This window comes from Megascapheus bottae, chromosome 19, assembly GCF_031878675.1.
Source record: "Megascapheus bottae isolate mThoBot1 chromosome 19, mThoBot2.hap1, whole genome shotgun sequence".
Lineage (NCBI taxonomy): Eukaryota > Metazoa > Chordata > Mammalia > Rodentia > Geomyidae > Megascapheus > Megascapheus bottae.
The window spans coordinates 13,507,240-13,521,700 of record NC_143527.1 but is presented as its reverse complement, the minus strand read 5'-3'; the positions used below and the strand labels follow the sequence as shown (position 1 = coordinate 13,521,700).

General features: G+C 45.2%; 1 protein-coding gene across 8 annotated transcripts in view; it reads right to left on the bottom strand.

Annotated features, from left to right (window-relative positions):
* The window catches only part of Tcf4 (transcription factor 4), a 343,820-nt gene extending 340,595 nt beyond the window's left edge, over positions 1-3,225 (bottom strand). For 6 of the 8 annotated variants that reach the window (XM_090353043.1, XM_090353046.1, XM_090353045.1 and 3 more), the window contains exons 1-3: positions 3,141-3,225; positions 1,974-2,065; positions 187-259 (exon numbers count right to left, since the gene is read on the bottom strand). In XM_090353043.1, coding sequence (XP_090209169.1) covers positions 187-259; positions 1,974-2,045 — 145 coding nt within the window. In that variant the 5' untranslated portion in view covers positions 2,046-2,065; positions 3,141-3,225. Of the gene's footprint in view, positions 1-186; positions 260-711; positions 761-1,973; positions 2,066-3,140 lie in introns of those variants that run through there. The other 2 variants (XM_090353050.1, XM_090353049.1) reach the window with 2 other exon arrangements.
* Positions 3,226-14,461: the final 11,236 nt, after the last annotated feature.

The window sequence follows — 14,461 nt, the reverse complement described above, 5'->3', positions numbered from 1 at the left end:
GGTCTTAATTATAATTGCAAAAGGTAACATGCTAGGTAACTTACACTATTGACAGATAATGAGATAACCGTATCATCACAGGCTAAAATTCAATGACTTTTTCCAAACACTTCAACAGAATTAAAAATATACAATGAACAGCTAAGAACACTGAACTTTACAGGAAAAAAAAAAGAATTTACATACTTGAGCCAGTAAAATGTCCACTCGCCAAAGAAGTTGGTCCATTTTTCCCACTGCTCACAGGAGGTGAGAACATCTAAAAGAAAGAAATATCACAGTTGAAAAGAAGACATTTGTGACTTCTGAGTTCACAGATCTTTCACACTCTTACCAAACGGCTCTGAGTTAATGCTAAAGATTTATTTGGTTAAAAAAAAAAAAAAGAAAAAAGGCATTGCTATCCACCTTAAAACAAAACCAACCACTTTACAAATCCCCTCCCCAGGCCCACAGTTCCTTTTTTTTCTTCTCAAATGACTTAGAGTGCCAAACAGTCCTACTACATACTCAACAAACCCAGCCCCACTAACGTTAGCTGCATTCAGGACGGAGGGCAGCAGCCTTCCTAGAAAACACTAGTTAGACAAGAGAAGAAATAGTTGTTTGTTTTGTACTAAAAACCTTGGCCATAAATGTGGCAATGTCCATTTCCTTCTCGTATGGGATCTGCCTGTCATGTGTGAACCCAAATAAAAATAAAAGTGCCACCTGCACTAAATTCTCATTTCGTCTCTCTCACATGAGAGCAATTGGAGGCAAGTCTCTCTCTCTCTCTCTCTCTCTCTCTCTCTCTCTCTCTCTCTCTCTCTCGCTCTCTCTCGCTCTCTCTCTCTCTCATCTCTCTCACTCTCTCTTTCACTCCCTCTCTCTCCAGTATTTATTTCAACCCTAATTGGTTTCCCTCTTTCCACGTATCTAATGGATAATGCACACCTTTCCTGAGCCAGAGCCTGCAAAAAGCAAAGGAATGAATGGAGGAGAAAGCAAGCAGAGAGGGGGACTGCAAAGCTGCCTACAGCTCTGCTTCCTGGCAAAACTTCGAGAGTCATTTCTCCACAAGGTTCAGGAGAGGAGCAGCAGTGGTGAGGAGGAGAGGAGCTGGAGCAGCGGCAGCGGCAGCATGGAAGAGCCCCACTTAGAAGGCAGTTTGGATTTTATCGGTGTTTTGTGGATGTGGATTCCTTTTACTTTGCTTTACAATTGCATTTTTGCTTTACACCAAACTCATCTGACATTAAAAAAGAATTCAATCCCCTGACATGTGTGGAACTTGGTTTAGGAACAGGAAGCAGGGAGGATGGAGAAGGACCAAGTGCAGTCATAAAACTCCACAAGTGTGTAAGTTCCTCTTTGTGCTGACCTCAGGACTATGAAATATTACAAAAATAGTCCAAAGGGTTCTAAAGAATGTATGCTCAGCATATACACAGGAGTTTACAGAGGCTCAGGAGGTGGGGGGGGGGGAGAAGAGGTAGCTAGATGACAGATCCTACTACAAAATAAGCCACAGCATCATCATCACTTTTAAACTCTCAAGATATAACTGGGTCTCCTATTTTCCATTTCCAGAAAAAGTAAGTAAGACTGGAAGTGTCCATGAAATATCAGAAGTCTCAGTAGCTCAGATATGGCCAAGTTTGGGGGATGGTTTTACAGCTTTAGGGGGTATCTCTTTTTCTTCCCATTGGGGTGAGATTCTATTATTTGGAGGAAATTGGTAGGTAAGGAATTCAAGCAAGTCATCAGACTGAAAGAAAAATAAAGTCCTCACTTCATTCACACCCCCAAATTAGTGAAAAAGTTGTCCAAAACACCTTCATATTTACCAAGGATTCAGACAATTAAAAAATATCTCTGTCTATTAGATTCCTATTGGTTTCTAGTGGAAGTGTCTGGGTTTTTGTTTTCTGGGGTTGGTTTTTTTTTTTTTCTTTCCACAGCTGTTGTTAGTTTCCACCATTCTCTCTTACCGCACTGAAATCCAGTAAATCACTCAGCTCTTTGTCCGTCCCTAAGGCAGCCATTCGCTGTTGATGATGCATTTTAGAGAAATCACACAAACCTAGAAACATGGAAATAACCGCAATCAGAAAATCCAGTCCCAATCCTAGGAGAAAACACAATCGGATTTTTGGAGACTGGCTGGGGGGGGAGGGGGTAGGATTTCGGGAGGGGGGTGGTGGATGTGTGGGGGGGGGGGGGATTAAGGTAGAAAGGAGAGAGGGATGGAGGAAGAGTTGTGGTTGGGTTTTGTTTTGAAGATGGAATAGGCAGCAAGAGCAAAAGAGGGAAAAGGAAAAAAAATCAAGAAGATGCGAGATTGTATTTCTAAAGAGAAAGATCCAAATTAGTCATATCCCCTGTTTAATAAATATATATATATATACATATACACACACTAAATCCGGGCAGGAGAGGGGTGGGGGCTGGGAGGGGGGAGAAGAAAAAGAGAGAGAGAGAGCCGCTCTTCAGCGCATCGTGTTTATGCAACAGGAGGTAGAGCGAGCAATGAATGGATCCCAGAGAAGAGAGAGAAACTCCTCGGACCGCTCGGATCTCAACTTTCTCCCCCCCGCACCCCAGCCCTGCACACGCACACGCGCGCACACGCACTCACACTCACACCGCTCCCCGCCCGCATGGCAAAGTCGCGATCAAGAAATTAAAGATGAGCGTCTCCGGAGTGCAGGCACCTCCCGGGGGGAGGGGGCCCGGCGGGGCGGGGCGGGGGCCCGGGGGCGTCCGGCACCCCGACTGTGTGCGCAGGGATGGGGAAATAAATCAATACATAAAGAAAAGGGGGGACCATAGTGTCACGATCATCAAGTCAGGCCCTCGGCAAAGTCCTCGAGCGCCTCGGACCGAGCGGGCCGGCTGGGGAGGGGGCGGGGGGCCGAGCCGGGGGGGGGGGAGAAGAGGCGCGGGAGGGGCCGGGGGTGTCGGTGTCTCGCTCGCTCTCCCCGGGAGCGCCCGAGCCTGGAGCCCGCGCGGCGGCGGCGGCGGCGCGGTGTGGAGACGCGGGGAGGCGCGTGCGGGGTGGCCGAGCCCCCCGGAGCCCCCGAGCCGGCGCGGCCCCGCCGAGGTCCCCCCCGCTCCCCGGCCCCCCCCTCTCCGCGCCCCGCCGGGCCGGTACCTACCGCCCGCGCTCGAGAAGGGGCTCCCGGTGCACCGCCGGCGCCCAGGCGGCGTTCATGTCTAACCCCGCTGCCTGGCCCGCCTGCCTTCCGCCGCCGCCGCCGCCGCCACCACCGCCTCCTCCTCCTCCTCCTCCGCCGCCGCCGCCGCCGCCGCCGGCCCCGCGCCCGCTCGGGCTTCCCCGCCGCCGCCGCCGCCGCCGCCGCCACTACAGATCCGCAGACGCGCAGCCAAGATCCCTGACTCTTAACACCAACTCTCTTCTCCGGGGAGGGGAGGGACGCGAGGGGGAGGGGGCGCGCCGAGCGCACGGAACTGCAAGTTCAGCAAAGAAATGGGTGGGGGGGCGCGGCGGGGGGACGCGGGCGCGCCGGGGTCGGGCGGCCGGGGGGGTGCGCGGCGCTCCCCTCGCGCTCCCCCCCCAGCTCTGCCAACACACACGCTCCCCCCCCCCCACACACACCCCGAGGAGGAACCTCGACGCCGCCCCCGCCGCCCCGCCGAGCACGCGACGCGCGCCCGGCCCCGCCACGCCGCCGCTGCCGCCGGCCGGGCCCGGGCCGCGCGCGGACCCCCGACGGCCCCGCGGAGGGCGGGCGCGGCGCGGAGGTTGGTGTTGGAGGGGCGAAGGGGGGGGGGGCTTGGTGGTGTGTTTTAATTTTTTAATGTGTGCCCTCCGAGGCACTGGGAAAGGTAGGCGAGTTCACGTCCCCCCTGCGCCTCGGTCCACTCCGCCCCACTCACACGCGCGCACGCGGCCGGGCAAGTTTGTTCCCGGGCTGCCGTCGCACGTGATGCCGGGAGGACTGGGCCGGGAGGGTGGCACCCGGGGCGCGGCGGGCCCGGGGGGCGCGTGGGGCTGGGGGGGGGTCAGACCCGACGCCCGCCCCCCGCCGCCCGGACAAGTCCGCAGAGCCGCCACGCCGAAAACTTTTTTGTTTCCACAAGGAGAGAAAGAGAAAGAAGGGCCGCGTGTGGGGGGGAGGGGGTGCTTCGTGTTTCACACTCGAGTTCCTGGACTTCCCTCCGCCGTCCACGCTCCTCGCGCCGGCCCGGATCGGGACGGGCCCTGCCTGCTCGCGGCGCGCGCGCACACTCGGCCACATCACTTTTCAGGTTCCACCATCCTAACCTTGCACCACCCCACGCGTGCTTCCATCCGGCACCCGCCACCGACGCGACTGCAACGTGTGCTCAGAATAAATAAATACACCAACATGCCGTCCACCCCGGGTGTGCTGGTTCACACACCACATGCATGCACACGCTCGCCCCCCACCCCATGGACGATTATTTAATAGCTTGCTCCTTTTGTCTTAGATCAAACATTAGGATCGACATGTAATAAAAAATAATAATCCAGCTAGCACACAGTTGACTCTTGACAGCAAAATGTCACGTTACCTTAAATGGCCACAAATAGGGGTCACAATATTCCAAGGAAAGAGACTTTAAAAAAATCTTCTGCAAGTACTTAGTATCTCACATGTGTGTCCCCCAAAAAAAGTATTTTAAGTGGTACTCAGTGCTGCTCCAAGGGATGTCCACGGATTATGCACCTGGCTCTGGCTTTTTGCATGTTCCACCATAAAACTGTAACAAAATTCCCTCCACCACCACCATCCCCAAAAAAGAAATCATTTGGAAAAAAGAAAAATCCAAAACTTTTTCTTATGGTTTATCAAGAAAATCTATGCACAACCGGATAGTGATAACTGTTCCTCAAACAAATCTTGGTGGTTTGTTTTTGGTTTGTTTTTTGGTTTGTTTTTTTTTTCCTCTTCTCTTATTAAAGTCTTTAAAACTTGTTCCAAGTTTAGAGGTGTCTCCTCATCACCATCCTCCTCCTCCTCCTCACCACTGACTCCCCCGCGGAGTCACATAGATAATAATAGGTTCCCCTGAAAGATACATTGTAATCCATTCACATCCGGGCACTGCGGGCTTATAAAGAGAAGGCGCTGCGGCCGCGGCGGCTCCTCCAGACAATGACTGCGGAGGGGCGGGGCGGGAGCGGGGAGACCATAGAGTGGTAAACACGGCGCCTAGAGAGGCCGCCAACATGGCGGCGCGCGCAAGCCACGCCCCGTCCGGGCGGGGCGGGCCAACCGCGCGCGCCTGGAGCCTCCACGGGAGGCTTCGCTCGCCTGGGACCGAGGGTCGGATGCACGGCGGGCAGCGGCGTCTCCCGACGGCGCCTTCCCCGGACCCGGAGTTTTCGGGTCGATTCCTGAACGGAGACCCCGACGGAGGCCGCGCGGGTCCCCGCCAGCCGCCGGGGCCCTCCAGAGGAAGGGGAGAAACTTTGGGAGTCCCGGTAGTCCTTTAAGCATCACTTACATGCAGACTCCAGCTCGTGGTGGCGACCCAAGAGTTCAGATTGGTCCTTGAAGAGCGTTTGCTCATCTAGAAGTTATAAAGAACAGTTTGGACATTGACTGGTGATGGGGTTTTTCTCTTGCCCGTTCACCCACGGTGAAGGGCCCTGCCTGCTCTCCCTGACCCATCTTTTCATCTTGCCTTATCCCAAGCATTCCCTCCAGGCCTCAGAATCAGCCTCTACAGGCTCTGCTACTACCGTTTACATCGTGAGAAGCTCACACATTGGCTTGGAAGAACTGTGCCCGGCCATGGGCTCTACCGCCAATCAGTCTGGTGACTTGAGACCCAATGTCAGTGGCTTTGGCTGCAAAATACAAAGGTTTGATTGGAGAATCCTATAAAAATCCCTTTTTAGCTGTCAGGTTTTTGAAGAGTCACACACACACACACACACACTCACACACACACTCCCTCCCCGAAATGTCCAAAGCAATAAATGATCTGTCTAGAAAGCAGTGGTAAGATCAGGTTTGGAATCTAAAAGCACTCAATTGCCAGTCTAGTCCCCTTTTTTTTTTTGACCCTACAAAGAGGAAAATGGTGCCACTCCTCTTTCTGTTTTAAGTGTAGGAACAAATGTGGATATATCTGTCTTTTTCTGAACTATCAGATGATACTGTACTTGGACCCTTTTTGCTCATCGCGAATGCTCTGCTGCTGGAGCCACAGCGCTACTTCTGGCTTTTTCTGTGTTTGTGGTACTGAGGAATTGAACCCAGGGTTTCATGCATGCTAGACAAGCATGTCTAGGATAAGTTCTTTTTAACTACACCTAGAAAGATTGGGGAAAAAAGACAGAAAGATTGAAAGCACTTTAACAAAGAAGATTCTGACAGACTTGAATCCTCTTGGCCTTCTTACAAGGCCCTAAACTTAAAAGAGCAAGTGTTCGTAGGTGTGTTTTTGAGCAGCTTGCTCATTCTCAAAACTCCCTTAGTAATTTCTCTATAAATTCTGATATGAAGGTAGATCTTAATTGACTCTAGCTGCTGTAAACTAGTTATTTGACAAAAAAGAAAAGGAACAACAACAACAAAAAGAGGTATTTTGAGTGAGGTCAAATTTCCAAACTATAAAACTTTTATAAAAGCATAGAAGGAGAGGCAAATACTGATAACCCAAGGATTCAGAGAAAAGAGCAGACATTGAATACCATTTGGGGTTGAGGCCGGCAAGGATCAAGTGGGATGGCTTAGCCGAGGCCATCTCAGTATTGACTAGCAAAGGCAAAAGTAGTTTCTGTGTAATTGAATCACAAGCCAGAATGACAGAACAGGCTCCTTGTAACGCATCTAGTTTGCTCTCCTTACCTATGTTGACATCAACAGGCAGGAAAGACACACACACACACAAACACACGAAAAAGTAAAAGAAATCAGCTCTTGTACTTTAATGAAATACAGCAAAAATTTCAGCAAATAATTTTTGAGCATGACTTAGTGTCAGATGCTATTTTCTCAGGACCTGAGGCAAAAGGATAGGCAAAACAATCACAATATAAAGATCAAGGGCACTTTTGATTAAATGGCTAACTTAAAATGAGAAAGGTACAACCTGTGTCAGGTGTGTGCAAAAAAGAAGACTGCTCCTTGTGTTTTCAGTCTGGTAGATCAAATGGGCATGAGCATGAGAACCCTGTCCAGAAGCCTAAGCACAACAAAAAGTGGGTCAGAAACACATTTGGTAGCATACAAAAGAAGGGTTCTAGCTAGTTGATGTGAAAGAATTCTAGAGTGTTTGGATAGACACAGTCCATGGCAACCCAAGGCCTTTACATTCACTGGCCCCATGATTCTTTTCCTGACTATTCACAAATCTAGTTTCCTATTATCCTTCTAGTCTCATCTTCTCCTAGAAGCTTTCCAGACCATTTTTTTTCTGTTTTCTAACTATGTTCAGTGGATGAGTGAATAAAGAACCTATGTTTATCCCCGGGATGTACACTGTACATAAAGAGTACAATCCAAATCAATTGTTCTTTAGATTTTATTTTTAGTTAGATTTCATGTTTGTAAATGAGTCTATGAATATTCCACTTGATTTGCAGCAGGCCACTGGAAATTCTGTTACCTGCATTCTACACCCCAAGGAGAAACCAGGATAATACATAGCCTTCTCATTATTATGAATGTGGCAGAAGATGTCATTGTTGGACTTCACTATTCTAACATTTTAACATTTGTGGAGGAAGAGACAAGCTCAGAAGAATAGCGGGTGACCTGGCTATTCTATTAGTCCATGTTCCATCCCTATGACGGAAAAAAAAAATCTCTAATAACAAGATAAAGGAGGCAAGCTTTATTTTTGCTTGCTGTCTCAATGGTTTCTGTATAGGGTCATTTGACTCCATTGTTTTAGGGTCTGTGGTGAAATAAAGCATCATGACAGAGATCAAATACTAGAACAAAGCTGTTCACTTCCTCTCAGCCAGGAAGCAGAGAGAACAAGAACTCTCTATAGAGAACTGGGTTTTTGTTGCTGTTGTTGTTGTTGTTGTTGTTGTTGTTGTTTGCCAGTCCTGGGGCTTGAACTGAAGACCTGGCTCTGTCCCTGTGCTCAAAGGTAGCATTCTACCTCTTGAACCACAGCACTGCTTCCAAACTTCCAGCTTTTTTATAGTAGTTTATTAGACATGAGACTCTCATGGACTTTCTCTCCCAGGCCGGCTTTGATCCATAATCCTCAGATCTCCTAAGTAGCTAAGGTTACAGAGGTGAGCCACCAGTGCCTGGCTTCCCAACAATTATTTATTGTTCTACAGCCTAATATTGAATTTTGCTTAGAGATGAAGATTTTTGCCAGTTTTCAACAAACTTCTAGCTATGGTATTCAAAAATTGTATTTGTTATTTTATTAACCAAAAATTAAATAGTCAGTTCTGGATACATAATAATCCTGCTTCTGGATATATATATATATATATCCAGAATTTAAAATCCACAGCAACACTATTCACAATAGCCAAGAAGTAGAAGCAATCAAAAGTATTCATCAGTGAATGAATAGATAAAGAAAACCAAGCATGGACTGTGGTAGTACATGCCTGCAAATCCAAGGAGGCAGAGAAAGAGGATCACAGTCTGATAATGCTGAAATAAGCCAGTCACAAAAAGAAAGATGTGATTCCACTTTCATGTAAGATATCTAAGGTAGTCAGACTCTTGCAAACAGAAGGATGAATTGTAGTTGCCAGGAGCTAGGGAAAAGGAGAATTATTTTTCAATGAGTACAGAGTTTCAGTTTGCAAGATAAAAATATTCTAGAGATCTGTTATGTAATACTGTACAAATGGTTCATACTACTGAACACTTAAAATGGTTAAGGTGATACATTTATGTCATAGTTTAATCCCAATAATAACAAGGTCTCCTTCTATTTTCAGATATTTAGAAGTGAGAAATAAAAACAATATAACTCATAGTTAGGTTCACAGTAAACAATACAGCTAGTACTTCTCACTTGTTAATTTTTCCAATCAAATATTGCAGGTCTCCATCTCACCTATTGATATTTCAGTGTATTTTTGGTTAGGGACAAATGTTGAATATATGTTACGTTAGCCATTTGCAAATTGACCTTAGTTATATTTCTACTAATAGGAGTTAATAGATACTATTCTTTTAATTTATTATCTAATTCACAAGGAACATATGAGCAATTTCCCAGAATTTGGCTAACTCCTTGGATATTTTGTCTCTGTTGCTGCTCTCTTCTCATTTATACATATACATATACATATGTATATGTATGAATATGTATGTTCTTCATATTCTGCTAATATGTTTCCAGGTTGAAATTCACTAGTCCACATTTCTTTCTCTGAGATTATTTAGCTTCAACAAAAGTTGCTCATTCAAAATTGTGGACGCTAGGGGCCTGAGAAAAAAAGCAAAAGGGGGACATACTGTTCAAAAAGTATAAAGCTTAAATTGCATATCACTGTTGGCAGTGTTTACCTCTGTAGGAAACATAGGCTCTACAGACCCCCACAATTACTTCCTTTTAAGGTACAATGGCTCCATAAACTTTCCTATGCATCACAGTAATCTGGAGGCTTGTCAAAGCACATACTGGTGGCCTCCAATTCTTAACTGGAGAAGGCAAAGTTCCATGCCATGGTATATTGGGCCATTCACCCCAGGTAATAAGAGCTAATGATATACTTTATTCCTAACTTCATGTTCAAAGTTTTCAACCAGCTGGCTTGAAATCAGCCAGATAGAGACATTTATATAATTGATCAGTAAACACTAAGAAACAAGACTTGTATCCAGAAAGCCCAAAGTCCAGCATTTACCAGAGTACATCAGACATGGGATTACCAGCACACAAATGATCCCTTGTAATGCTGACATGGTAAGTTGCTAAGTTCTGGGAACACAGTTTGAGGTTTATGAACATGGACAAATGCAACACACACACACACACACACACACACACACACACACACACACACACACACACACACAGTGGCAAGTCTACATACATTGTAGAAGCCAGTATGTTTCTGTTCCATCTACCCTGCACTTAACTAGAGTTTCAAATGACAAGTGAGGTTATGCCATTTCTTGGAGATCTGATGTCTTATTCTATTTGCACATCTTCCTGTCAATCAGTTCATCTGCCTTGTACTGTGATATTGGCACCTGACATCCACATCTCCCTCTACACCGATGAAGCAAGCCAGTGTGTCATTGCCTCAGATCACTCTTATATTCTGAGTACTTTCTTATTGCAAAGGAACTGTTTTGCTTCCAAAAATCAGGAAGCGAGAACTGAAGAGTCAAATCAACTCCCAATGGGATTTCTGTGAATTTCCCAGCGACACCTCTGACAGAATGGGTCTTGTGACGTTTGATGGCATTATCCACAGGACAGGCTGATGCTTTTGCTAGTGGAATCCTTTCCATAAAGGCCAGTGCCCTTCCCATTTACAAAGAAACCTTTGGTTCAAGAATACTGTACCAAATGGTTTCCCGACCCCCACTTCATTTATGATTTTCTCCTGTCCTTCAGTTCAGGGAGCCCGTGCTTTGCCACCCAGGAAGATGTTTCTTTACTCTTGGAGCATTCCTCTCTGGAAGTACTGGAAGATATTCCTACTGACTTGCCTCAGACAAGACCATGCTAACACAACTCGTTCTGCATACCGAAGGTTCTTTAAAGGTATCTTTAAAAAAAAACTTTCAAGGTCATTTTTCCTGGGGTCACACTGCCCTCCCAATCTTAGATTCCACTGCTAAGAAGAGTAAAAGTACCTGTACTCACAAAGTGACTTTCTGTGTTCTCTAGCTCCTAAAGCAGGAAGTGATTGTAAAGTTCTCACCCTGGAGGAAAATATAAATTCAAAACCTTTTTCTTCAGGCAACTTGTAAGTTTCATACCCAGTCATGAAGAATTTAAGGATGTAAATGGGTTAGTATGATCATTGTGATTATTACTGGTCTTTTTTTTTTTTACTTAATGAGATGCCATCCCATGTTTTCACATCACTTTATGTAAGTTTTCTGGAATTGTGTTAATGTCTGAAAAATATGGAAAATACATAACACTATCATACTTGCCATGTGCCAGGAGCACTATTAAATGCATTTTACTTCTCAGGACTACCCTGTGGACATTTCCATTTCCTATTTGAGGACACTGAGGTGAGGAGAAGTTAAGGCACTTGCCTAAGGTCATAAAGTTAGTAAGTCTCTGGGCCCAGGATCAAAACTCAGGCTGTCTGGATCTATTATGCACGCCCTTCACTCTACTGCATGGTATTTTTATCCATTCCTTTGCTCATCGTGTTCCAATTTTTCATCTTTGTTGGCATCCCCCACTGACTAGTATATTCTTGGATGCCTCTCCTGCCTCACAGTAATGTGTATTTAGGGAATTAAAAATAGCTGCTATAGTAGCTTACCTCAGAATTAAGGTGATTATTAGATCAATGACTTTCCTTTTAAAATAATGTTTTTTATTCCAAATCTCAATAAAAATGACTTTTAGGTTATCAGTAGCTTTGGCAACCCCACATTACATCCATGGGCCATTACCATCGATAATGGAGAATGCACACGCATGTTAATCAATCATTTATTCTTGCCTTCCCTCTCTCCTGCCTGGTTCTACATGTTGTCTATCTCATTCTTAGAATTGGGAAACACAGCACAATTTTATCACCCTTTGTGGTCCAAAAAATTATAATTGCAGATAGAACAGTGTTGGATGAGGTTGGAAAGAGAGGAGGATTATGCTGAAAGTCTTTCCAGAATCACTAGCAATAATTTTATAGCATATCAACATTTCATTGTCCGTGGAAATCATAATTTCTCCCCTCTTCCCTGGAGCTCAGGAAAAACAGAAACAAAAACGAACATAAAATAAATGCAATAGATAGTACATCCCCATTCAATTCATGATGGGAGGGAAAAAACTCCATCTGGGGAATTACAGAAAAATACTAGATTCAGAATAAGAAACCAAGCACCTCATCTCACCAGTACTGTGGTCTTCAACAAGGCTGGCATACCTCAACATTACTGACACATTGGCCTTGATAATCTTTGAAGTCGATGGCTTTCCTGTCCATTGTAGAGTCTGGCCAATACCCAAACGCCAGAGGCCTCCACAACCCACCAAGTTGTATCAATCCTCACTGTCCAGTTATCACAAAATGACCCCATGATCAAGGAAGTCAACCCAGATGAGAACCATTGTTCTAGACGAATCTCTGAATGCAGAATCTTAGTCCATTTATTAAAACAAAGATCATTTCATTTGCCTTATTACACTTGTTATAAATAGCTACTTTTGAATTATTAATTTCTACTTACGTATCAAGCCAAGTATTATTGTTGTTACTTTCCAATTATTCCATGCTGTTTTTGAGAGTCCTGTGTATGATCTAAAATATGGAATTAGGAAACACAGAATATCATTCTGAATTTATTTTTAGACTTTTAAAATCCTTAGAACAGGGGAACTGCTATAGTGAAAGGAAGTCACTATTCACTCTTGTCAATAAGCTAATAGTTAATATTGCGGGGTTTCATAACCCCGGGCTGTCTCCCTGCCTCTGGGTAACCTATTTAGGAAAGAGTTTCTATCAGCCTCAAGGTGTCTCAGGTGTACAGTCTTTAGAACAGATGTTCACCATGCTTATGGCCAGAAACAGACATCAGGAAGAACACATCGCATTGTCATCTGCCTGGAAAACAATCTCCATTTGAAGGCACAGCACAGGAAATGATTGCTTCTGAGGACAGAGCTGATTCTCTGAGTTATACAGCCATGTGGTCTCAGATCCTCAGAACCTATCACTTAGAACTTCCCATTGTGCTCACCTCAGTGAGCCATCCATGCCATATCCTGGAGTTCCTTATTAGCACCAAAGCTTCCAGAGAGTAAGGACCTCACCTGATCCACCATGCAATCGTCAATCATGCACAGAAACTCACTCCGCAGGACAGGCACTAGACAGGTTGTTACTGAATGGTAATGATCATTTTGATGTCTCTTAACAAAAATGTTTTCAAGAGCAATGAATATGACGAATTCTACCCAGAAATACTGAGAGAAGGTTTGAAGACTACCACATCTTCCATTTATCTCACGTGAACTCTTCCCTTTTTGGGTTACACATCTACCTGCGTCCCCTGAATTCTTGGAGAAATGATTTTATTATGCATCATGGCCATGCACTGGGAAGATTTGGATGGGAGGGAGGGCAGGTGGTCTCCTTTTGTTAATTTCTGTTCTTCTGTCATGGGTAAGATGGGCCTCTATGTGCCTTCTGTGAGGAACTTGATGAAGGCCTGCTCTGGTGCAGGTTTTGAGAACATTGCTCACTCAGTGTAAGCAGAGAAGAAGAATTATGGATTTAAGAAGGTGAACAGAATGGCAGGGGTCTTGGTAGGATGTACTAAATTCAGGACAGGAAAAAAGAAGCACCAGTGTCACAAGTAACAAACACACTTGAAAAATCAATTTCTAAAGGACAACAATTAGTTCAGGTATATATAGCTCATGTTGGGGCCTTGGAAACTAGATAACATGACGGTTGGCAGTTAATGTAATGGCTACCCATTAGAGACATCCGGTTGTATGCTAGGATTCTTCCAACAGGAGCCAGCCAGGGAAATGGGGAGAAGTGGTAGTGGCTGGCAAAATTACAAAAAGTGGGCTATTGAGGTAGATTCTTTGGCATAAGGGCTGAGGATCCTTTGTGGAAAAACAGTCCTGAGATTCCAGTCCCCTTTCTCTCTTAGATTATTTGAAGTTAATAGATGTTCCCCCATGTATGAAGACGAGAGTGATTAAAAAGGCCCCTGGTTCCCAAAGAAGCATGTCTTGAGGGAACAGGTTGATGAGAATGGTGCCCTCACACATAATGTGATTAGTGGTTTACCCTGATGGGTGCGGGTGCTAGTATTATCATGGCTATGTGGCCTAGACTAAAAACCCATCAACTGTCCTGCGCAGTGTCACATCCTAGAGAAGTAACTGAGCTAAAAGAATTATAATTTTAGAGCCCCAATTAGGGTACCACTGTTGGCTTGTAAAGGAAATTAGTCCACCAAAGGTTTTATATACTTTTTTTTTTCATCTGAGCTCCTGAATTTTTCGTAGTGACATTGTGTGAAATAAAGACCACTGTCCTATTTAAGCTTCTCTCATATGAAGTTGAAAGAGCGTTTGGATCTTAAGATCCCATAAAATTCTTTAGTATATATTTCAGAAAGGAAGAGGTCCCAAGAAACTGATGAATGACATTGATTTATGCTGGGCACATGGAGATATGAGTAGCTAATTGGTAACATAAAAGATGGATTCATATTATTACTCCAGGTAGGTGAAGTAAACCATTGCAGTGTGCCATGTATTTTTTATACAGATACACATATACATCTGGATAGGTACGCAAATACACACAGTCACACACACATATGGCCAA